The following is a 26719-nucleotide window of genomic DNA, read 5'->3' on the forward strand; positions in this document are numbered from 1 at the left end:
GGATGATGAATCAAGGGATGTAGTCTACACTGTGCAGATGATTCCCCAGGGAATGAAGAGGATGGAAGATTAAAGGTTTTATCTACCCAGAGATAAGTCAGGCACCAGCCTGACTGACAGAAGGAAAATTGCCATCAATATTTGCAAGCACTTTTAAAACTCTAAATTAGGAAGTAGATCGAATCTAGATATAGAGCAATGCATATATGCATTAAGCTAACATTATAGAGTGCATACATATATAGGTAGAAAACACTTAGGCTACAAAATATTAATCAGCAAAAAAAAAAACCCATTATTCTGCTGTGATTCAAAATGGAGAGAAGGTGGTGACAGACCTCAGCATCTCTACAGATAACCTTACTAACTCTTGTTAACATGTCTGGTTGTTTGAATAAAAAGGAAAAAAACTGAAATGGTGTTTTGGGTTGAGCTTCCATCAAATCCTGAAAATCCAGAGAAAGTCCTAGTCACCTTTAATTAACTATGAGTGTAAATGAAATGAAATCAAGTTTAGTGTTTGCCCTGGGCCCCCTTTTGCAAAAAGCAGCCCCTTAAACACTATTCAAAAGCTAAGCATGGCTCTCAGTTTACAAAAAAATAACATACTCTTGAAGAAGAGGTATTACGTATAATTCCTCTTGGATCCTTGATTATATATTAATTCAATATATTTTTTAAGATGGTATTGAATGGAATGGAAAAATAATACAAACTCAAAATAATATGAAATGAAGTGATACAGCAAGGCAGGCATAAGCTGAATATGAAAAAAATCAAAATATGCCACTCTCAGCATCAAAGGAAACTCTAATAACTACCAAAATCATCTTGTAAATTATAGCTGTGGTTGCACATGACACATTACTCCATGGTGTACTTAACCACTGTTAACTGAAGTAGCCCAACTGTCTGGGTTCACAGGACTGAACCATAAACTAGCCACACTGGATGGGTTCCCATGATGCACTTCACCACAAACTAGGTAATCATACTTGAGCCTAGCATCCTGTGCAAATTAAGCCTAGGCAGTGTTAATGTATTTTATCTTCCAACTTAAATTCAAAGCAGCTGTCCTGACTTAAATGTAGCTTCAAGAATGTTGTTCACAATTGTCTGATAAATAAGAAATGTGCACAAGACTCACTGTATCACTGATAGTAAAGCAAATCACTTGCTTGTTTGCAAGGTGGATGGCAGGATCCATACAGACAATTGCCCAATAAAACATATCAGCTTTCTAGTTAAGAGAACACTCTGTGCAAATGCAAAGTTTAACTGCTACCTCTTTTTCTTCTTCTTTTCCTTTTTCTTCAGTTTTTCTAAGTCTTTTTTAGCTATATCCAGGATTTCAATTGTCTCCTTATCCGAGGGAAGCATTGAGGCAGAAAATGCTGAGGGCCCACCAAAGTATGTTGACCTGGTTGAAGCTCTTGACAAATTGCGCCGAAGGTTTTCATTCACTGCTTCGCTTTCCAGTAGTTTTGCTCTTGAGAAAGAAATGTATACAGAAAACAAAGCAGCAGAAGAAAACGTCAAATATAAAACTAACAAGAACAGAACAGCATATTCAAAATTCTAAGCAATTATTTCACATAAATGTATTTGCAAAAAGTGGGTCCTAGAATTGCATGAATATGAAGACAGGCAAACAAGAGTCACATAATATGTTCATCATAAAACAGAATTTTTAACAACGCACACAGTTGTCTCTTTCATACCAAATTCTTCTGCACTGTTTAAAAAAAAAAATAGGGACAGGCCAGTATGTACACAGCCAGCACTAATGTGTTTTTAAGATTTTTTGCTCATCAGGATGGGAAAATAAGGTTGGTTTTTCCCAACTTCATGCCCTCCAGATGTGGAAGAAACCACGCTGGCTGTGTAATTTGGAATTTGTCATCTGGCACCTGGAGTGCATTGAGGATACTGTCTCAAAAATAAAAATTTAGCTACAATCTTCTAGATTCTAAGCATATATAACCAAGCCAAAATTATAACAATATCAGAGTACTACCTGAGATCCTCAATTTCCTTGATATAGTTATGAATCATATTACTGATTACTTCATTACCCTCTCCTGTAAGAAGAAGAACAAAATTCTAAGTTGGGTGTTAAATGGACACAAAGTACATATTTTTAAAGGTACTGGACTCGCACAAGGTATCACAACATTTAAATAAACCAGTCTGAAGGGTTCATGATAATACAGATGAAATACCTGAGGGGTGAATGAGAATATATTTTCTACACACGCCCATACAGACACGCATTGGAAAGGCTACTGAATGGATTTATAATTTACTCCAAGAATAACTAGATAACCATCAATTATGAGAAATTTTAAGTTTTAATCTTCTCAAATTAAGAAATGGGGCTAAATATGAAACACACTTAACCAAAGTTTGTCCCTGTTCTAAAGCCATTCTTTAATTACTCCTTTCTCAGTTCTTTCCCAGAATCCCAATGCAGATCCTTGGCATTTATTTGTCTTTCAATAAGTTTCAAGCATAAGTTTGGCATATGATCCAAGCTTTTTGACTATGCTCATTTTTTGGCCCAAGTCAAGTCATTTCTTCAAAGAATGCTCTACTTAAAAAAACCTCACTCTTTTTACCTTGATCTGATACTAAGCAAGATTTATAAAGATCTCAAGGTAATAGGTAGAATTGTTAGACATGTCCACTCATTCCTATTTGCCACTGTTTTCACTTTGAATTTTCCAAAGTCTGGAAATGGGACTTATCAGAATTTCCTAAGAATGTCAAAATATGGAAGAACCTTTTCAGTGGCATGCTTTATCTGAAATACTGGAAATTTCTTTTAAACATATTCCATTATGTTTGCAAAGAAACTAGGGAAAGAATACAGCAATCTTTGCTAATAGGATTTACAGGTCATTCTGAGGCATGGCATTTAGTTAGCTACTTAGGTTGCTAGATCAAACTGAGCAGACAAGTTTTTAAATGTGGCCATCAATACAAGACCACCGATGGTAGTTCTGCATTAATACCTTACTTATAGCAGCTCATTTTGTACAGTTGTCTGATTAATAAACACTGATTGTCAGATTCTGCCATGAAAAATTGATGTATCTGTAGTTACATAATGCAGGACTGAGACTCATCAGCAGGACAAGCAAGATGGATAAAAAAATATGCACTTAATGTTTAGAGTTAATATTTTATATTAATCCATTTAAAATGGCAAAAGGCAAATTAAATGCTAAGAAAACATAGGCATTTGAATAAGAGTTATTGAACATGTATAAGAATGAATGAATTTGTTGAATATATGAAAAAATTCCTAGTTTGTCCAAATGCTTTGTTAAGGTCTAAGTAACTTTAGTGTGAGAATGATAAAATTGTGAAATGAAGCGAACTAGTGGTATCAGTTGTGAACCCAAGCACAAATGATCACACATTAAAGAATGTCTTAGACTTGGCTTTATGTAGGAGAATTAAGAGTTTTTAGCCACTGAATGCTCCAGTTAAATTATGATCATATAAGAGCAAAGCTGAGAGGTGCTATGCTGTAATTCTGTACCTGTATCAGCCATACTCAACCTGTGTGATGAGGTAAGTGAACTACTACTCCCATGGAGTAAAGGATAAAATATCACCCATCTTCCGCAGAATCCTAGTTTTGGCTCTCCATCCCATGTTAGCTATTTACTTTAAAAACAACATTCACATAATTGCTAACTGCATGGAAAGCTAAGCTCTAATTTTCCTTTTTCTAGCAAACAACTAGCACTTCTTACAGACCTTAATTCATATTGCAATTTAAGCAATAAAAGTAGACATTACCTGCTCTGGCAAGGACCTGGTTGGCCTGATCACTTGCAAGCTGTGTGGTTCGAGCTCTCAGAGCATCTATAGTCTCTTGCATTGCCTTTATCCTGACCCGCAGATTGTTGTTCTCTGTTTGCAGCATGGCATTTTCATGAAACATGTCATTAATACTCTCCACACCTTCCTCATCAATAATTCTTTTACCCTAAATAAATATATATACACATACATATTTCTCAAACTTGCCAAGGGCTAATATTAACAAGATTTCTTCTGAAAAACAGGAAACCTGTCAATGTAGCATCTTATCTAGTTCTGAACACCAAACTATAGTTTCTTGGGAATGCAGAGAAAATTAAAATATGCTTCATACACAGGGCCGCAACTAGGGTCTGTGTCACACGGGGCAAACATGGATTCCGCGCCCATTTTGGTGCCCCCCCAGCACTCATTTTGGCGCCCCCCAGCACTCATTTTGGCGCCCCGCCAGCATGGCGCCCAGGGCACTTGCCACAGTTGCCCCCCCCCCCAGTTGCAGCCCCGTTCATATAGCTATGAAGTCTTCTATTTTACAATTAAAAAGTAGAAAAGAGATATGCTTTAAATATCCCTAGTCCTGCTCAACTCCACTGTGGTTTCTATGAAGCTAGTCAGAAAACTTCACACTCTTTTACAGATTTCTGATGTTATATAACATTAGAGAACTTCTTTGAAGGATCTCATGCCTGAAGTGTTTTGAGAAAGTATCATTTTCAAATACAGAAGTATAATTTGTAGATTTTTAGTATTAGTTATGGGACTGTCTCCTAAGAGAAATACAGGTTGCCTCCATGATGGTTTTATTTAAACAATAACTGAAGTTGTGCTTGTTCACTTGGACATTTGCAAATCAACACCTACTTCACATCATCATTTAGGCCCCTTTTAAATTACCTTTGTTTTACTTTTTTTTTTTTTTTTTGTGCCTTTGAGTCAGAGTTGACTGCTGGTGACTGCCTGGACTAGTCCCTGCAGTTTTCTTGGCAAGGTTTTTCAGAAGTAGTTTGCCATTGTCTCCTTCCTAGGGCTGAGAGAGTGTGACTGGCCCAAGGTCACCAAGCTGGCTTTGTACCTAAGGCAGGACTAGAACTCAATCTCTGGTTTCTAGCCCGGTGCCTTAACCAAACTGGCTCTCTCGTTTTACTTGCTGTATTCTTATTGCTTGCATTGCCTTATGAAGACAGCATTTTATTGATGTACAACTATATCACTTTGGGTACCATTATGAAAAAGAACAGTATAAAAATCAATAAAATAGTCATCTTAGAAGTTGTTACTATTGTAACTCTTACAAAATTCCAAAGCACTGTTCTTCTTTAAGCTCATTCGGTATATATTATACAGAAATCTCCATTGTTTTCTCACTGATCGTGTTTTGCTCAAGTACTCTTACATGACACGATATAGGCAGTCCTTGTTTAATGACAGTAATTCGGACCAGAACGTCCATCGCTAAGTGATGCGGTCATAAAATGCATCTTTCTAATACTTTCTTCCTTCCCAGACTCAGCTGATGTTCTGTTAACCGCCATCATGTTCTTTCTCCAATGTCATCTTGGTGGTTCTCTACCTCTGTGCAATTTGTAAATAGTATGTCTTTTAAAGCAATGTTTATCAAAGTACCTGTTTCACCATCAGGAATGTGTTAAGTTTGCATCTATGTTGGATGCCCAGAACTGCCTTCAAAAAGTGTGAGAGAGCTTTTGTGGCTTGCATGAGAGGTTTTGCAGCCACAGCAATTCTTAAACTTGCAATCATGTTTGAATCAGACTACATCATGCAATAAACTCATGATAAGAATTTGGAACACACCGGTAGTCCTCATTTAGCGATGAAAATTGGGATTGGCAACTTGGTCATTAAGCAAAGCGGCCACTAAGTGAAACTATGACTGTGCTTAGGAACTTACTTCAGCTTTTCTTTGCTTTACAGACCTGTGAAGGTCATTCATTCATTCATTCATTCATTTATTAATCAAATTTTGCCACCGCCCATCTCCCACCGAGAGACGGACTCTGGGCAGTTTATAATAAATCTAAAAAAGTAAAATACAATAAAGTATATGCAAGACTTGGTTGTAAAGTTATTTTTTCATCACCTCATAACTGCAAATGGTCACTAAAGGAGGCAGTCGCTAAACGAAAACCTGTATTTTTGTTTCTGCTAGCTCTGAATGTAGGTATTGTAAACTTTCTTTCCTTCATTGCAACTTGGGCCTTTTAACAGACAGGAACATGCATAAATTAGGATTATGCAGAAGTTTGGATTCAAAGATAAAAGTGCCTTGGCGGGCACTGGGTAAGCATGTAATACCTGTCTGCCGCTCTTTAGGCAACTCACTGTACCACTTGAGGTAGGAAGGGACAAACGTGGAATTTCAAAGTGTAATTATTTACATTATATTAAAGCAAAGATAATCAATTTGCTTTAAAAAGGGGGGGGGGAAACATCCCAACAAATGTTACCGTTTTATATTCCATGAGTTCCAACTGCAATCGAGTAATCTCACTTCGCAGAGCACTGATCTGCTGACTAGCCCTGTCCTGATTAACCATCACCTTATTCTTGATATTTCTTGCCCGGTTTGCATACTTTAGAGTGTTCAGCGTTTCCATGAAATCTCTGTCGGAAGGGCTTACGCATGCTATCATGACTGTTTGGCTGCAGGTAAGAAAGAATTGCTATTCATCATTTGAGGGAAAAAAAACTTTTAAAATAAGCAAGAACAGTGTTGTTTGTCAGAATTAATAAATGAAAGCTTGATTACCAGACCTTGATAGAACAGACTAAATCTTGACAGAAATCTGTATCATTTTGTAACCATGCTACCATGCAAGTAATGTAAATTACCACAACAACATATTCTCAGATTTGATGGACAATCAGGGATAACACAAACACAATTTCTCTGCAATTGGTCCATTAAATTTAGGTTTCATATATAAACAAAATGCATAAATGCATTTGCTCAACAAATGTAAAAGGTATTTGAGTGAGTGCCAAAGGCCACTTTGACTGAAAAGTGTAGAATTTCTGGATAATTTCCCCTCTCCAGAAAATTTTTATTCATTGGCATTTTAAATAGTGTTTTAAAAAGACAGAATAGTCAACCAAGATGCACACACCACAGACAGACACTCATAAAAACACAATGGCAGCTAGATCATTCAGTACTACACTTGCTCAGGTATTTCAAAGATAATATTCTTTGCAAGAAACTTCTAGCAGCAGAAGAAATGCTATCATCCTAAAATCAAGTAACAGAAGCGTGAGATGATTTTGCACATGACAACCCATAATTATTAAATTATCTCAACTGAAATGCAGACTACTAAGAGTGACAATGATGATCCATAATTAGACATGAAAATAACATTTTGTGAATTTAGTCACCGCAATAGGCCTCAAGCTCCTTTGATTTTTGCAGCTTACATTTCCTCTTGTTTTTATAATGTTAAACAAATACAATTAGGGGGAATGGTCAGAAGGGATTCCAAGGGCTGGAAAAAAGGAAGTGATGAACCCTGAGACTAGTAATGGAAAACAAGGTGTTGAAGGAGAATGAGACAGACAAATCTCAATGTCTTTCTGGTGCTACTTTAGTTTACTAGTATAATGGAATTAGACATTTGTTATCTGCACATTATCTACCTTTGTCCATCTTAAATAATAATGTTGAAAGTCATCCAGTCATCCAGTAAATCTAGGTGGCCTTCTTCATCTGGATTCCTTTCCTTCTTCAAAGGAAAAAAGCCACTTTAACCTTAAACTGAACCTAATCGTATTATTTTGTCTCAATGGGAGATGCAATCCTTTTTTTTAAAGGAAGTATTTATTTGTACAGTATTAAAAGCAGTTCTCATTTTATTTCTGCTTGCACTATATTTCTTAAAAAATAAATGGCTATTTCTTCTGTATCATTTACAAGGTCGTAAAAAAGAATTGTGCCATTTAAAGTTTTGTATTTCACTAAAGTAGAAAAAAGTTATTTAACTGCAGTTATACCAAATCCATCCATTGATCCTTATTAGTCACAGCAACAGCAAGTCAATCAAAGTTTTTTTTCATCCTCCCTTTCAAACATGATTTATTTAATGAAATACTTGCCCATACCTATTCCCTCCAAGCGAATCTTGCAATAGTCGTGTTAATTTTGAGTCTCTGTATGGTACATGAGTCACCTTCTTACTCTTATCTCCCAGGGCACTTATTACGTTGCCCAATGCCAGCTGAAAATATAAAAATCTCATTGGTGAAAAAAAATTCACAAACATACACAAGCATCAATCAAATGAAAACATCACTGCCAAAGCTCAGATACAGAGAAATGGTAATTATGTGTGTGTGAGAGCAACATGCTTTGCACAATTGTTTTTTTCTTTTTCCACTGCAGTTATTTTCACTTCCAGAGGAAAAAAAGCTTTTAAAAAATGGCTTGCCTATTTAGAACCCTTCCTCTCAAGGCCTTTGCACTGCTCCAGAACCAGACCTCTATGTTCTCACCCAATCGTGTGTTGGGCAAGTAGCTCAAGAGCTGCGTAACACAAACTGCGAGAAAAATATCTCTTTCCATGGACAACACTGAAGCTCTGCAAATTTCAGGCAGTCTATTTTTCATGGGCAGGAAGCCTTCCATCCTTCAGTCGAGGGCCTTGGTTTCAGCTGACACTGCATTCTGTTTACAGACCTTCAAAGGAGAAAGGTGGCATGACAAATGGACCAGACCCTTCACTGAAACCACTTCAAGTTTTTTGCAGTATGATCACGTAAACACCTATTGTCCTCCAAAGCAACTTTAAAACTCATCTGGGCTGTCTGGACTATTTGTAATTCCTTACATGTAGAGCCACCTAGGCAAAAGGAACAGACTTGAATTACAATAGTTTTGTTTGTTTACCCCTTATTTCTGGAAGGGGGGGCAACCAGCATGCAAAGCACCAGGGTACTTGGGTTTTTTCCAGCTACTGTCTTGTGAAATGGGGGGGGGGTATTTTTTCCTTTCTCTCTGTTTTGTATGGAGGAGAGAGGCACTAAGGGTTTTGCATCTTCCCACTTGAAAGGCAACCCTCAGCATCCTATTCCATATCACTGTTTGCAGCAGTGTTTCTCAACCGTGGCAACTTTCAGATAGGTGGATTTCAACTCCCAGAATTCCAAAGCCAGCTGTGTTGGCTGGGGAACTCTGGGAGTTGAAGTCCACCTATCTGGAAGTTGCCACAGTTGAGAAACACTTGTCTGCAGACATTGTTTTGAATTAGACTCTTCCTCTCCTTCACTGCAACCATAATTAGAACTGTTAAGAAAAGTCCTTGGTTGTAAAAACTGCCAGTGTAGGTTTCACCAAACAAGAGATTTTTCACCACAACAGAAGGATGATAGCTTGTCTTCTTTGCAGTTACTCCTTCATAGAAACTTTATTCTTAATGACTAGATAATATACATCAGAGGGTTTGCTAGCAATTCATCTTGTGTCTGTTTACACATGGAGTTAGGCGTAAGGAGATGATTATTATTATTATTTTGAATGGGGCACTAAGGAATAATTGTTTTGCTCTCCTCTTGGTGTGCTAGAGTGCGAGCACTAACTGGCTCAAGGCGTTCCCTACCACTTCTGAGTCTCAGGTCAACGGAAGACAGGATGGTCACAGTTAGATTTGTTAGGGATCAGGGCTGTGTAGAAGTCACGAGGAGTCATGAAAATAAAACTTCAATTGCACAATGTTTTCTTGTACATGAATGGGTTTCTCTGAATATTGGTCAAGGCAATTTTACAAAAGTCACTTTTAGTTTAGAACTCTAGAATGAATGTCAGGCTTGCAAGCATAAAAACCCTCTTTTAAGAATCATTTCAGGCCAGCATGCTTGCTGTCATGCCAGACAACTCAGAAAATCAAAAATTGAGAATGTGGCAATGTAACACATACAGCAATTATATGAAGAGTCCTAAGTAAATTTGCAGTTTCACTGATTTTCACAGTCTACCTCAAAAGGGTTTCTAAAAAAATGATTAAAGGCTATAAGAAGCCAGTTTGCTGCAGTGGGGAAGATGCTGGCCCAGAAACCAGGAGACTGAGTCTGCCTTGAATTAATCTAGTAAGAACAGGTGTAACTTTGGAGAATGACATTTCATGACACCACTTATTTTTATAATTTTCAGTACTGTATTTTAGTCATAATTTATTTTTTTTATTTGCATCTTCTTTTTAACATTTAACACATTTCTATAAACCACCTAGAATTGGACTGGTTTCAGGTGGCTAGATAAAGTTTACAAAAAATTAACGAACTCACTTAAAAGAATACATAAAACAATACTGCTAACCCTGAGTATACATGGGAGAGTCAGAAAAAAATTGTGAACTCCATTTATAGCATAATTTGAAATAAAAATGTCTCAAGAATATGCTATCACTTCTCTGTTACAACAAGCTTCTGTATCGAGTAAGGGCCATCCTCTGTATTATAGATTTCTGCATCCCCTTGAGTGAGTGTGATTATTGATAAGATAGCACAGGAATTTAAACTTACGAGTCCACAATTGATAGATATGCCTTCTTTTGCTCGCTCTCCAGTTGCCCCGGTACGTTTTAATCGTTCAGATCCTGCCAGATCCACAAAGTGAAACTTAGCAGTAAGAGTTTCAAACTCATTTAGCTCAGATGACTCCATTATTATTCTGTTGTCTGTCATGTTGTCCTGCGATAAGCAAGAGACAAAAGCATCTTATATTGGGGGGGAAAAGAACCGTACCAGATTCTATTAAAACCACTCCGCACAAATTACCAACAGGGATCACTTAAGTAAGCGTTATTTTTATCACAGATCATTACATTTCTGCCTTCGCCTTCCTTGTTATGACCTTGAAGAGAATGCAAGACAAAAAGCAGCTGAAAAACTGCTTGAACTATTTGGAATACCTCAAATTACCCCCACGCGGGCCTTGTTTCCTTCCAGACAGGAAAGAGAAATCGACGTTATATCCAGAAAGGCTGTAAGTGCCACATCAGCACATCTTTCTGAGCAGACCCAATTATACCACCTGCATTCTTACTAAATCCAGCTACTGAAGTGCTGATCCATCAAAGCCCTCCCATCTCCCTGAATAGATGTAACAACGTCTTTCTCCTGGGGTACCAATGGGCTACAAGTCAGCAAAGGTTTGACACTGGCAGCCTAGCTTTGCGCCTTGCAAAGCAATCATTTTCTCAACTTTTAAGAAACTGTTACAGTTCTTTAAAATCCTGTAATTATTTAGTAGTGTTTTCACAGTATTATACAAGAAAAAGATCTAAGCTGCATTTTTAAGACCATCCAGCATTACAAAGTGGAAGAGGAGCAAGACGGATCAACAGAGATAGAGATTATAGCTGTTTCCCCCTGCTTCTTTCTAAAAAGAAAAAAGAAAACAGGCATTTGCCAGTGGCAAAATAGAAAAATGAACCAATTACTTCTTCAACCAGAGATCCAAGCTTTTATTTCTGTTTTGTATAACCTTCAAGTCTTCCAAAAATTTGACAATTTTTTTTCATTTTTTTCCCATTTTTTGATTTATTTCTCACCTTAAAACCAAATGTGACTGTCTAGGATTTCTCTGGCCATTTCTATTTTGAAAAATTGGTATTGCCTTTATCATTGTCCTGTTCCCAGCTGGTGCTGCTTTTTCTCTTACAACTATAAACCATTCTGAAAGCATTTGCCAACTGGACAACGTATTACCTAATTAAATATACAATCAAATTTTTCCAGTCCATTCAGCAACATTTTGCACACGGATCTTGAATGACACTTAACGTTACAAGAGAGTCAGAAGATTAATTTTCTGACAAACTTTAAAAGCTTATCAGGAAGAAAATCACTCATATTTTGTACATTTGTTACATCACTTCTATTATGCAGGCTTTTACATTTTTGAAATACCTACTAAATCTACTAACAAAAGCAACAGTATGAACAAGTCAAGCATCTCTGAAACCTCTGGCTAAGCAATCTGGCTCCAACATTAGGAAGATGTGGAACTGCAGTGTCATCAGCCAGCAAAGAATGCAGAGTCACTTTCAGATCAAGATCAAGACTAGAGACAAACAGATATATAACAGTAACCTTTTCTACTTAACTATTAATCATTTTTCAAATCCAGAGACGTATGTCCCCAATCCCAGGGCCACATTAAGATCCTTCTAGGCCCTAGGCATATTTATCTTCATAGGCCAGTAAAAATATAAAAATATATAAAAATTGAATAAATAAATAAATCTGGACACTTAGGGTTACAGAATATTCCCTGGACCTATATTCTTCAGTAAGTCGTAGAGAATAAGTTGCAGTTTAATGGGAAGAGAGGACTCACTGGAAAAGAACCTGATGCTAGGAAAGACTGAAGGCAAAAGGAGAAGGGGACGGCAGAGGATGAGATGGCTAGATAGCATCACCGATGCAATGAACATGAATTTGAGTAAACTCCAGGAAACAATGGAGGACAGGAAGGCCTGGCATGCTGTGGTCCATGGGGTCACGAAGAGTCAGACACGACTTAACGATTGAACAACTATGTGCATAATAAAGCAGTAATGATATCTCAAATGTATTTAATTTTAGGATATTTATTTATTATTTAAATTTATATCACTGCCCATCTCCCCCAACAAGGGACTCTGGACAGTTTACAATAAAAGTAATAATATACAATGGTGCTTAAAAGTTTGTGAACTCTTTTGAATGTAGTTGCTGTTATTATTGCCCGGTTACTGAAAGCAAAGCTTCACAACCTTTTGCCACTTACAAACATGTACCTTTGGATCATTTTCTTCAGTAAACCAATGAACAAGTATAATGCTTTTGACTCATTTAATTGGGTTCTCTGTAGCTAGTTTTAGGACTTGTGTGGAGAACAGATCACGATTAGAGCCTGGGATTAAAGCCTGGGATTATATAGTTGGATGGATATAGTTTTAGAAAATTCAAAAGGGTTCACAATCTTTTAAGCACCGCTGTATTTATTTTGATTTAACAATAATTTTTCATATTCTCAGATTTTTTTTTAATGTACAACATTTCTGTAGGCCCCCAAACTTTCGGAGGCCTAAGGCCTTTTCCACAGCAACCCCTACCCTGTAGAACCCCCTTCCCCTTGAGATCCTGCAGGCCTCCGCCCTCCTAATTTCCAGAAAACTGTAAAGAGCTATCTTTTCCCCCAGGCACCAGAGTAGCAAGATTAGAGCCTGGGAAACTGTATAATTGGATGGATACAGTTGTTGGATTGAGCGCCTAACTTTTCATATGTTTTTACTGTTGTGTTTCATTACTGAAGTTAGCTGCCCAGAGGTGTATCTCACAATATGGGTGGCCATATAAATATATTTTAAATAAACAAAGCACTGTGCCTATTGTACCTAATATGGGCATGCCAAATCCCCAAGAGCTTTTCACCTGATTTCCAGTCCTTCTGCAATCACTGAATTATTTGTAAATTGCCAAAAAAAATAAAATAAAATCCCCTTGTACTGGCAGAGAACCATTCTCTTACAGTAACTGGACAGATGCACAGAAGCGAGAATCTTATGGACTCTCAGATGGGTTCCTTCTTACCTGTGTTATGAAGAGACCAGACACACACCCTTCCATAAGATAAACAATATGGAGAACCAACTGGAGGTCAACAGGATGCCACATAACAGCAGAACCTAGATTTCAGTGTGACTCTGAGTGGCAGCGAAACGTTTAACCCCTCTCAGCTTCTTTCAGGCACAGCATAATGAGTTACCATCAGTACTCCTTTTGAATAGATACTCCAAAATCCCCTAGTCTAAATAAATCTGCCTTTCTGGTTTGGAAGAGCTTGAAACCTTTGCCCATGTACTGCTGTGCTGTAATCTGTATAATGACATATGAAATTCTCCTATTTTACCTCTTCAGCAACAGCTGCCAGGATGAACAGACCTTTAATATGCCAAGTTCCTACTTTCTGCCTACAGTGGTAGCCCTACCAGCGTTGTGGCTAAATTCTGTGTAGCTTGGTTAGAATACACCATCACATAACGAATCCCTATTTGTATATGGTTTTACATTTTTATCAGGAATAATAATAATAATAATAATAATAATAATAATTCTAAATGTACAACTTCCAACAGGACAAAGAAATACAACATCCTGGGCTCTGAACTCAATGAACATGCTATAGGATTTATACAGCTGAAAGATATTCCCAGTATACTGAGTTCATATAATGACCCTGGAGGGACAAGCTCTATTATTTGTTAACTTTGGATGCATACAGGAAAGATATTCCCAGAATGAAAAAAAGACCCCTCCACTCCCTTAGATACATACAGCATCAAGTGGAGGACAAACTCTAGTCTGGCTTAAGTGGACCGTGAAGATGGCATGTGAACGTGAGCTCTGGACATTCATCTGAGTGCTGGCTGTAGTTCGAGATAAAGCGCCCAGCTTCAAGCATTGCATCATCTGTGCAAACAGGCAGGAAAAGAGTAACTGATTAACACTTTTAAAAGTATATGTACCCATCAGAACCATTTAAGTTTAGCAATATAGAAGTTTCATAAATACACTATTTTATATTTTTTTCTGATTCCTTGTGAACAAAAAATATACTTTATGTCATGTGTATTCTTCCAAACAACTGATATCCACCATAGTCTGCTCAGCAAATCTTAGAAAACTCTTTGAAATGGCTTCTACAGAAACTGTTGTGACCAAATCACCTGCTTCCACCCCACTCCAAACTTTCAGAAAGTACGTGCCAACGGAGTGAGAAGTAACGTACTGCAAACTTTCCTATGTTCTCAGCAGATATCTACAGAACCATATAATTGTTAATGTTTTCTACTACAGATTAAGGTTACTATGGTAACTAATCATTTTGGCCAGGTGAAGAGGTTGAATTCAACTGTCCCCTTTTCAAATGTTAATTTTTGCACCTGGGGGAAAGAACTTGCCTGGACTTGTTTTAGTTTCAGTTTCCCTTCTGTGTAGGCATGTAGAGAGTCAAGCTGCTCTCACTGAGAGCCTGTAAAAATGCAGAAGCTTTTAAATATGTTTTGCTTTCTGTAAATAAAATTATTTTTATAGAAATGCCTGGTGGGTGACTTTTCTGATCTCTCCTGGGCCAAAGGCTTTCCCAGCAATCTGCCCACAATAATTACCTATCGGGGATATATAAAGGAGAAATTTTTTCCCTGATGTATCACATAACATACTGGATTCAGTTAAATCTCAGAAGTGCAGAAATAGACCAGTTTCCAGTGAATAGAAGGCTACCTTAGGTTACAGTGACAGAAAGCATGCTAACAATGTCCCCTTGTAATGCCTTTCCTTCTGTTCCCTGTAACTGTGCTCTGAATATTTAATATAACTTCAGTAACAGCCTGAGAAACAGGGAACCAGAAAAGAGCTAAAGCAAATAAGGATAAAATCTGCTACTGTTCTATTATGCTCAGAAGAGACTATCACAGCAAGCTGTATGATATGATATCTTACTGTATTCTGCGTTCCTCCCTAGCAGCAGAAATGACAACAATTGTAATTTAGTAATTCTGGAGCAAAGTAGGGGAAAGCTAATTAAGATACCCAAAACAGATGAGAGTAGATACTTGAAGAAAACAGTATTACTGAGGCTGTTTTGGGGGGCAAACCAGTATAATGTAATGACTAAAGTGTTGGACTAGGGCTAAAAATTATGCAGCTCCCTTGGTGACTTAAGCCAATTATAACTTCTCACTCTAAAGTTAGTACACAAAGATAAAAATGATGACAGCAACCATGTGCACGGCCTTAGGAGAAGGAAGGAGTATGAGGTATGTTAGGTATTAGGTATGTTTTTATCCCCCCATAAAGGCAGCATAAAAATCAAATAAATAAATAATTTCCTGGAAGGAAAAAGTGAAATATAAATCATTAAATATCTTGGTTGTTTTCAAGGAAGTGTTATTTTGAACAATGGCACCTCTGCTTCTGCATTCACAGTCCGTGTTGTGACCCCCACTGTATATATTCCTCCTGCTGAATCTTCATGGATTTTGATATTCGACTTTTTGTTCTTTGAATCAATATCACGTGTTGAATCAAATAGATCAAGTACTTCTTCGTTGTAAAGCTAAATTAAAAGGGGACAAAATGATGTTATTAAGGGTAAAAAGCTGTTCAACAGAATTCAACATATAACTAACAAAATGTAGTTGGCTTAATAAGGATATTGCTTTTTATATCTAATCTGAAGTGATTCAAAATGTCAGTAAAACCAAAAAAAGTTATAGAAGATTGAGAAGGATTTAGAAAAAAGCTTTGAAAATTCGAAGACAAGAGTTTTTGTATCACTGTATCTAATCTAATCATCAAAGTCAGCCTTCACACTTCTTTTGTTTAATTTCTATTCTATGAAGACAGACAACAAGATTACAAAAAACCTAATAACTCTTCAAACTAGGAAAACTATACTATTAGGACTTGGGGTGGTGCCTTCGAGTCAGTGCTGACTCCTGGCAACTGCCTGGACAAGTCCCTGCAGTTTTCTTGGCAAGGTTTTTCAGAAGTAATTTGCCATTGCCTCCTTCCTAGGGCTGAGAGACAATGACTGGCCCAAGGTCTCCCAGCTGGTTTGTGCCTAAGGCGGGACTAGAACTCATGGTCTCCTGGTTTCTAGCCTGGTGCCTTTAACCACTACACCAAACTGGCTCTCGTGATAGACATAAAAATATTAATAAAAATGCTTATGTGTAAGAGGGCAGAAGATTCTAATTAAGTTATTCAGCTCCCTCACCTAGATGTATTTTTTCCCAGATATTAGCCCAAGGTTACAAATTCTGTTCAACACCTGTCGGAAATGAGGCAGGAATAATTTCCATTATTAGTTTCATGCACTGAGCAAATATTTATACCCGACTATTCTCAGAAGTTCAATTTAATGCAGTTTTCTTCTAGCCTTTTGGAGACTGGGAATATCATTTTTATTTTGAAACTGTTCGTTTTTATTTTTTAAGTTTTAGGTTCAATATTGTAATAAACAATCAATCTTTTTACTGTGGATTTAAGAATAGTCACTGCTGTTTAGAGGAAGTAATAAAATCAGAAAACCACTAAGAAAAAACAAACAAACAAAAAACCTGCCGGGGTTGGCAGATTAGACATTATTCATCTATCCGTAAAAGAAAATAATCTAATCTATGATAGGACTTTCTCTTTGTTCACATCATCCATGATGTCATATAAAATTAGCAGCTATATTTGCCAATCTGTTTATTTAGTGGTATGAATTTAATGTATTTTTGTTTAGTATAGTTTTCTGCACCATCATTTTTATTTAAAAATCTCACTTATTTTTAGTCTTTCTGTTAATTTCATGATGCTGAAAATGAATGGAATTTTATTTTTCTAAAAACATTTAAGGATGTACAGCCTATTTTTTCTATGATTTTAAATATTTCCAAATGTTATTTATACATTCCAGACACTATTCTAATAATTAAAAACAATTTTTCAATTACAAACTGCAAATCTATTTAAAAATCTAAAGGGAATGCAATAAAATGTTTTTATTTTGCTTATAGCCTATATAATTATAACCAGTTTTTCTACAAAATATGTAGCAACAATTTAAGTCTCAAAGCATTTATAAACCAAAATCAGAGTCAAAAGGCCTATCCATTAAACTGCGCATTTGCATTTCCCTAGAAAAATATTAGCCAGAAAGCTTCAATCCAATGCTTTCAGTTAAGAGCATCAGGTATGCACTAACTTTTTTTTTTAATCCGTTCAATTGTGTCCAATTCTCAGCGACTGCCTGGACTTAGTCCGTGCAGTCTTCTTAGCAAGATTTCAGAAGTAATTTGCTATTGCTTCCTTCCTAGGGCTGAGAGAGAGTGACTGGCCCAAGGTCACCCAACTGGTTTTGTGCCTAAGGCAGGACAAGAACTCACTGACTGCCGGTTACTAGCCTGATGCCTTGACCACTACACCAAACTGGCTCTCATGCACTAACTTACCCAACTATTATTCAATTAGACTGACATGTACTTCTCAATCTTAACCACAGGTACTGCATTAAAGTTCTCTATGTGTTTTCTTCTCAAGAGCAAAATATATGCTTGTGTGTTCTCTTTCTCTCTCTCTCTCTCAAATCCAATTACTACTTTGACCAAAAGAAAAAAAACCCCAGTAAGAATCCTATGTCAGAAGCTATATAAGTTTAGGCAACTGTAATTTGAACATTCTGCGTATCAATTCTGAACCCTATATTTAGAAGCATTTAAAAAGGAAACTCCCTTAAAAATTGTACATGTGCAAGACCGAACAAATCTCACCATCGGCATTCTATTTTTTTGGCGTATAAAGACAGAGGGGACATCTTATTACTAGAAAACATTTTCTTGGCTTTTTATGCTTTACTAATATTCTGTGCTTTATCGGAATGGGAAGTTTGGATTCTGCATAGCTTGTGTTTTCAAGAGTATAATTTTAGAATGTTCCATGATGCAGAGGTTTCCCATATGAACTAAAATTTCAATGTTCTTCCTATTTCCCCAACTAAAACAAATAAAAATATTAGTCTAATTTATTTCCTCACACTCAAGGCAACAGGGAGCTCTGAGATAACGATTACAAAGCAAATATTTACTTTACAATTGAACACAATAAGCAAGTACCCAAATATCCACAGTAGTACAAAGGCTTACCTCTAAGAACTGAGCATTCACTTTAAATTCTGGAGGAGGAAGCCCTTGTTTCATAGCTGCATGCTTTTTTTCTTCAATACATTTGTACAGATGTTTTACAGCTCGTGGTATAATACCCTGCTCTTCTTCCATTATATTAACATCAAATCCAGTGCCCATTGTATAGGTTTTACCAGCTCCTGTCTAAATTGAAAAGACTAAACATCACAATCATGCAACGAAAATGTAATTGTGTTCAATATCAAAGAACATAAATGCTATTAAAAATTCTGTTTTTAAAAAAAGTTTTACTATAGCAACTTACAACTGATATATTTTCTAAATGTGTGAACTTTGAGACACTTTTTTTTTTTTTTAAGATATCAGAAATACAGACTAAATAGCTATGGATTTCCCAAGAGCAAAAAAATGACAGATGTGAGTTCAGCCTTTCCCAGTCTTGTTTTCCCTGTTGATATTAGACTATAACTCCATCATTACCAGCATTCAAAATTCAGGAACAATAGAAATAATAAGACAAAGGCATCTAGATATACATGATTAGGAAAGGCTGGATAAATTGTAACACTATTAGATAAAGCAGAATTCACTTGTTGATAGCCACAAAGCGTCTTTGCCAGTGACAACTGACTTCAGACTAATTGGCTGCAGAATCCACTCCCTATAACTGAAACTTATGGAGAAGATCACTAAACTTGACTATCTGGTTGAAGTTTATCAAGCTCAATTTCAAGCAAGGTTGAAAAAATCTTTTATAAAGTCCTATAATTCCCAGAAGGAATAGACATCAAAAATGTAATTGGCCACTAGAAGTAATATGTTCTCAAGTCTTTATTGGAGCCTTCTTTCTGCAACTTCCTCCCTCAGAGTGAAGTATTTTTATATGGAGGAAAAAAATGGAAGGCAAAAGGTGAGGTCAAATCTATCCTCAGGAGGATCTACAAAAAAGTAGATTGTGAACATATCAGATTGGAACCATTCTAATTCAAGCAGAGGAGCTTGCATAGTTGGGTAGATCTCTTTCAAAATAACTGCCTCAATCCTGCTCACTGGTGCATTACTATTTAATTATCCATGTATATTTATAGAGGCCTTGTTAATTTCTTACATGATGAAATCTATTATTCTTACCTCTAGCAAATTCTGAATCTGTGTTTGAATGAACCCAAATTTTCCCTTTTAAAAGAATTCATCAGAAAAGATGCACAATACTTACCTGACCATAAGCAAATACAGTAGCATTATATCCTTCAAGGCAGCCTTCAATCAATTTTTCTATGCATTGTAAGTAGATTTCCTCTTGCTGGGATTCAATATCAAACACATAATCAAAAGTGAAGGCCTTATCTTTTCCTAGGAACACCTGAGGTTCACCAGGTGTGACTGATGTGCAGATATGGCATCCTTCAATCTTCTCTTTGGCTAACTGAGGTCTGATTCTGTTTTTTGAGAGGAAAGGCAAAAACAAAAAAGATATTTGCTTTAAGGCATGGAAGAAAGCCCTTTTACAACAGCTTGCCAACAAGTTAAAATGTTAGACTTGGTAGGAAAAGCATAAATATTCACTGCTTCTTTGCAGCAAGTAAGACTCACCCATGCTTAATATTGATCATCGTTGCTTTTTAGAAACTTATTTGGACTGATCCAGGGAAACCAGAAGATATCAAAACCAAAGTCAGCTATCCTTCTGCAACCTTACAGAAGTGCATTCAAGTTTCCAACACTCTTATTTTCCTTTCAACATGCTGGAGCTAATACCTTATTACATTTCTCCGGGAGTATATTCTACTGAATTCAGTGGGATCTGATTCTGAATTAAGAAGCATTGTTTAAAGTGACTCTCCACTGGTTTACCAAAATACAGTATCCAAGGTCACTAATCCTGGAACAGATGCATTCTGCCATATTGTAAGAAATCTATAATGAAATAAGCTTGTCTTGAGAGATTTTGAATTGCTAATAGTAGTTTAATTATAAAAATAATTTTTAATTACATGTCATGTGCATGTAAGTGGTTTGAATAAAAAATATCTCAGGAAGGTGCAATTTTTGAAGATAATATGAACTGAAAGCATTCTTAAATCCCCTACTAGCCATTTTTTCGCCCTGAAAGCTGTTTTTCCTTCTGGGATGTTCCAACTCAGTATTTACATTTTGCAGGAGGGATGGAAATAAAGCAGTGCTATGTAGTATAATGTTAAACACACTGAGTGTACAAGAGCAGTCATTCTGATCTTTATGAAAATCTTGCTTAAAAAGCAACAAAATACTTATTAAGGAGTCTAATTTATCTTCTTGTCAAGCAACACTGAAACTCCATTCATTCTCATCAAAATTCCACTTGCAATGTTCTGGTACCATACATGCAGATGGTACAGCTGTAGGGCATGAATTATTACTATTATTTACTATGCATCTTTTGTGCCTGGTAGCAAAAGACCAAAATTTTAGTCTTTGAGATTTTACAATTATTTCAAACTTCTGGAAGTATTCTTACGCTTCATAGTAAAAAACGGTAAGTACACTAGAATTGCCCACCCTACTGTAACTTGAAGAAAGCCAGGTGACTCAAAGTTACAAACTTCTCAATGGCAAAAAAAATCTTACACTGCCCTACACAACAGACCAAACAATACTTCAAGTGAATTTATAATCTTACTGACAATTAATCCCTTTTAGGATGACTCAAGCAAAGCAGAAGTTTGCACATGTCCCAAACATAACCCACAATACATGATGAAACTGGAAAAGCATTTATGTCAATTCTTAAGGAACAATTATTTAAAATCATAAAACACACAACCTGCCCACTAGAAAAACAAATTATATTATGGAAGTCAACCTTGCCAATATAAACATGAGTATAATCTTAAATTGCAAGTGATGTCTCTACAGTATTCTACAAATCTCTGCTGCAAAACATGAGTTATGATTTATACTACTGGTAACTTGGAAGTGAATGTTTTCTAAATAAACTGTTCTAAGAAAAATCCCATATCCTATTACATGGCTACAGGTTTGGTGTGGTAGACACTAGTCATGTCGACAACAAAGTAGTGCTTCTGGAAGCAGAAGCTGTCTTTATTACACACCTGCTGTCAGGCCAAAGGTAAATATATGCTGACTTCTGACATCCCTCCATTGCTTTGAATAACAACTTATTCTGGCTATGAATAGCTACCACCACATTTAAGAGAGTTAATCCAGTCAAACACCCTTCTAGAACCAATCTAGTCCTGTCTCCAACAAGCAGAGATGTTAAAACATGGATTGCTGGAATTACAGTCAGTAGGGGAACAACAGCCAAACACATCCTTCAGAAGGAAGGTGAGAGATGCAATTTGTAATACGGGATGCTGGAGAGAGGAAATAAAAATACAGACTTCTCAAAGATGTAGGAAACCTATTATAGTGTGAATAATACCCAAATAAGCTGCTGAGCAAATGTACTCCACAGAATTTCTCAGTTCATTAGAAGCAAGGGGACTGCCTCCACATCAAGTCAATTTTTTAAAAGGTGTAATGATTCCAAAGACTCGAATAATATATGGAATAATAAGATTGTAGAGAATTCAATTTCAGGAAAAGCATCAGAAACTGAAGTACTACTCCTAATACTTTTTTATTTATAGAAGTTAAATTGTTGCTCACTTTTCAACATTAAACATGATCCCAAGGTTTAATTCCTTATTGACTATTCTAAAGCCTTTGACTGTGTGGACCATAACAAATTGTGGCAAGTTCTTAGTGGTATGGGGATACCAAGTCATCTTGTATGCCTCCTGAAGAATCTGTATAACGACCAAGTAGCAACAGTAAGAACAGACCACGGAACAACGGACTGGTTTAAGATTGGGAAAGGAGTATGGCAGGGCTGTATACTCTCACCCTACCTATTCAACTTGTACTCAGAATACATCATGCGACATGCTGGGCTTGAGGAATCCAAGGCTGGAGTTAAAATCGCTGGAAGAAACATTAACAATCTCAGATATGCAGATGATACCACTTTGATGGCTGAAAGTGAAGAGAAACTGAGGAGCCTTATGATGAAGGTGAAAGAAGAAAGTGCAAAAGCTGGCTTGCAGCTAAACTTCAAAAAAACCAAGATTATGGCAACCAGCTTGACTGAGAACTGGCAAATAGAGGGAGAAAATGTAGAAGCAGTGAAAGACTTTGTATTCCTAGGTGCAAAGATTACTGCAGATGCTGACTGCAGTCAGGAAATCAGAAGACGTTTAATCCTTGGGAGAAGAGCAATGACAAATCCCGATAAAATAGTTAAGAGCAGAGACATCACACTGACAACAAAGGCCCGCATAGTTAAAGCAATGGTGTTCCCCGTAGTAACATATGGCTGCGAGAGCTGGACCCTAAGGAAGGCTGAGAGAAGGAAGATAGATGCTTTGGAACTGTGGTGTTGGAGGAAAATTCTGAGAGTGCCTTGGACTGCCAGAAGATCCAACCAGTCCATCCTCCAGGAAATAAAGCCAGACTGCTCACTTGAGGGAATGATATTAAAGGCAAAACTGAAATACTTTGGCCACATAATGAGAAGACAGGACACCCTGGAGAAGATGCTGATACTAGGGAGAGTGGAAGGCAAAAGGAAGAGGGGCCGACCAAGGGCGAGGTGGATGGATGATATTCTAGAGGTGACGGACTCGTCCCTGGGGGAGCTGGGGGTGTTGACGACCGACAGGAAGCTCTGGCGTGGGCTGGTCCATGAAGTCACGAAGAGTCGGAAGTGACTAAACGAATGAACAACAACAAGGTTTAATTCCTAGACATTTAATTTCTTTCAAATAACAAAGATGACAGAAACCAACTACCATGTATATTCACAGTTAAACTGAGAATTTTAGGTGCCAAAAAACACCCCAAAAATTGGGTTCAGCTTATCCACGAGTATATACAGTACTAAATAATGAGATACTAAATCTGGAAGAATCAATGTTTAAAGACAGACATTTTTATGTTGAAATATCAAGGGCCAGATTATTTGAAACTTATACTTAAAAAAACCAAAATTCCTGGTGGAAATAAAAAGTGTGTATTTCAAGAATCAGAATTTGGGGTTTACAAATCAGAGCACCGAATTAACACACGTTCTTAAATGCTAATACAATTCTTGTCACTTTTTCCATTTTTCCATTTAAAACACCTCCATATTCCTCCATTAGTCAAGACTTACAAGTATTTCAGCATTCTCTCTTCATGTTCCATTTCTTCTGCATCAATAGAACACAAGATTTGCATTCTTACTTATTATTGCTGAGCTCCACTTGTAGCTCCTAACGATCATTATTTAACTAATTATACATGTTATGTCCATACCTTTATGATATATAATAAATGCACTCAAAATAAGTGATCAGTCTTAAAGCTAGTTGCTCTAGATATCAAAAGCCTGTGCAGCCAAGTACATTTCACAAATAGTACAGGTAAAAAAAAAAGGAAAAAAGACAAAACCCACAAATATTAACATATAAATTTAGGGATGGTTTTTCAATTTAACAGTTGTTGGAAGTATTTCGGATTCTTATCATTTGTATTTGGCTGAATTCAAGAGCAACCAGATTTATTACAGTATTTCTCTTGTCTTCCGCACCCTTAAAAAACCCGCTTTTCAAGAATATTATGAGATGGGATGGAAAGGACACCACCCAGTGTCATATGAAATGTGTAACATTTTTAATCCAGCCAGCTGCACACATCTGTAAGACTGCACTGTATGTCCTGTGTTCCACTGTGTGGAAAGAGGAAGCCTGTGTATTACAAACACACAGAGAACCACAGTATAGTGATTAAGGTGCTGGATTAGAAATGGGAGACCCAGGTTCAAGTTTTCCCTTAGGCATGGAAGCCAGCTGAGTGGTTTTGGCCAGTCATTCTCTCTTCCCTAGAATGGGAAGTCAAAAACCATCTAACTAGCAACCTGCACTGGACCACTGTAGTAGGTTAGAGTCTGACCTTCAGTGAAGAAGCTTCATCCTTCAGTGGATTTATTTGGGCTGATTATATATAAGATGATAAAATGGTCTGACTAGTTCACAGTAAAGCCACTAATTCCAGTAATTTAACCAATTGCTAGGCCATCTGTTATACAACTGTTACTTAAACAAAAACGGGGGGGGGGGCTATTTAAGGGACTAAATTAAGAAAATGAAAACTTATAACCTAACCCTTCTAACTGGCAAACAAGAGACAGATAAATAATAATGGGAATGTAATTTAATTAAGAGAAAAATATGGCTGTGCAGTAATTGGATTTGTCTGGCAAGAAGAGTCACTTATGTTACTCTGATGGCTTTGGCTTAACAAGGTTTATTTTCTTTACTTATCTTTTTCTGGACCTCTAATTCGGACAGGCTTTTCTACCCATTAACTGAATTCATAAGGTTCATATTTATTCTACTGCACCATGGTTTTCTAGATGAATGTATTATTTCCCTTCTATAGTTTTGAGTTCATTTTCTTGGATTTCTGATTTTCATCACTAGGCAGTTGCCAACATTAATTGAAAAATAGTGAAACTGCCCTTTTATTTCTATTGTGGTTTCCCAAACAATTGACCATTTTATCCCAGTCCACCAGTCCCAGTCAGCTCAATACAGATGGCATCCACTCAAGTTTGACAAAGTCTTTTGTTTGCTTGCCGGGGGGGGGGGGGAACGGCGAAACTATGTGGCTTGGCTTTCAACTAAATGGACCTCTTTTTCTAAAAAGGTACCCAACATATTTTTGGAAACCACAAAACACATTACATGCAAAACCTGTTTAGTGTTTCTAGCTGAACAACTTCATTTTTTCCAATGGCTATGACAAAGTATGTTTTAATATACTGTCATAATAAATTTATTATGCTATAGAAACAATAGACAAACAGCCCTTCCTCAAGGAAATGAATTTTTGATCTACTACCTAGTAGGAGCGGGGACGCGGTGGCGCTGCGGGTTAAACCGCTGAGCTGTCGATCGGAAGGTCGGCGGTTCGAAACCGCGCGGCGGGGTGAGCTCCCGTTGCTCGTCCCAGCTTCTGCACACCAAGCAGTTCGAAAACATGCAAATGTGAGTAGATTAATTGGTACCGCTTCGGCGGGAAGGTAACGGCGTTCCGTGAGTCATGCTGGCCACATGACCCGGAAGTGTCCTATGGACAATGCCGGCTCCAAGGCTTTGAAACGGAGATGAGCACCGCCCCCTAGAGTCAGACACGACTGGACTTTACGTCAAGGGAAACCTTTACCTTTACCTACCTAGTAGGAATTTGAATTTAACAGCCAGTGGAACAAAGCGTAAGAATTCTATCCTGGTCCTCCACTTTCATACAACAATGTACATGGAGCCTTTCACCTACACAGATGTGTACATCTGATTCAGAATGAACTTTTTATCCAAGCACTGACCAATCCCAGACTTATTTAACGGCAGCAAGATGCTGCATTCTGTGCACTTCAACAATGCCCAGAGTCAATACCAAGACGACAGCTATAAATCATCTGCTGGAATTTCAAATGCGTTCACAACCATCTATTTAATGAACTGATCAAGGCCCAGGGTTTTGTGTTATATTCCATTACAACCTAGGGTTCTAATTAGAATATTGATGTTGGCAACAAAGAGAATGACATATAGAAGAGGAGGAGGAGGAAAGAAACAGATACTGCTTACATTCATTCATTCATTTCCCCACCTTTATTATTTTTATAAATAACTCAAGGCAGGGAACATCCCTATTGCTCCTTCCTCCTCCTATTTTCCCCACAACAACAACCCTGTGAGGTGGGTTGGGCTGAGAGAGAGTGACTGGCCCAAGGTCACCCAGCCGGCTTTCATGCCTCAGGCGAGACTAGAACTCTGTCTCCTGGTTTCTAGCCTGTCGCCTTAACCACTAGACCAAACTGGTGGTCACAACTCAACCCTCTATTTAATGAACTGACCAAGGCCCAGGGTTTTGTACTTACTCAGTGTCATGAGCACTGATGGTGAGGAGGAGGGGGCCCCTATCCAGGGGGGAAAACGCATGCGTAGTACTGAGGAGTTGAGCAGCCATTGAAAGAGCCACAGATCAGACCCGCCTTAACTCTTGGGGTTTATCTGTCTGGGTTTTTCCCACGCTTCTTCAGTTTGTTAGGATTTTCTGTCTAATGTAGCAGTAACAAACACTAGAGACCTATTCCTTGTCTCAGTGTGGTT

The 26719-nt window shown here is 37.3% G+C and overlaps 1 protein-coding gene across 7 annotated transcripts in view; it reads right to left on the bottom strand.

Annotated features, from left to right (window-relative positions):
* Positions 1 to 26719, bottom strand: part of KIF21A (kinesin family member 21A) — a 95949-nt gene that overhangs the window by 47626 nt on the left and 21604 nt on the right. For all 7 annotated transcript variants that reach the window (XM_063307974.1, XM_063307970.1, XM_063307972.1 and 4 more), the window contains exons 2-11: positions 19738 to 19960; positions 18522 to 18704; positions 15797 to 15946; positions 14164 to 14298; positions 10363 to 10530; positions 7948 to 8063; positions 6300 to 6495; positions 3811 to 4000; positions 2018 to 2081; positions 1286 to 1489 (exon numbers count right to left, since the gene is read on the bottom strand). In XM_063307974.1, the coding sequence (XP_063164044.1) occupies positions 1286 to 1489; positions 2018 to 2081; positions 3811 to 4000; positions 6300 to 6495; positions 7948 to 8063; positions 10363 to 10530; positions 14164 to 14298; positions 15797 to 15946; positions 18522 to 18704; positions 19738 to 19960 (1629 nt within the window). The remainder of the gene's footprint in view (positions 1 to 1285; positions 1490 to 2017; positions 2082 to 3810; positions 4001 to 6299; positions 6496 to 7947; positions 8064 to 10362; positions 10531 to 14163; positions 14299 to 15796; positions 15947 to 18521; positions 18705 to 19737; positions 19961 to 26719) is intronic.

The sequence above is a fragment of the Candoia aspera genome, chromosome 7, assembly GCF_035149785.1.
Source record: "Candoia aspera isolate rCanAsp1 chromosome 7, rCanAsp1.hap2, whole genome shotgun sequence".
In the NCBI taxonomy this organism is placed as follows: domain Eukaryota; kingdom Metazoa; phylum Chordata; class Lepidosauria; order Squamata; family Boidae; genus Candoia; species Candoia aspera.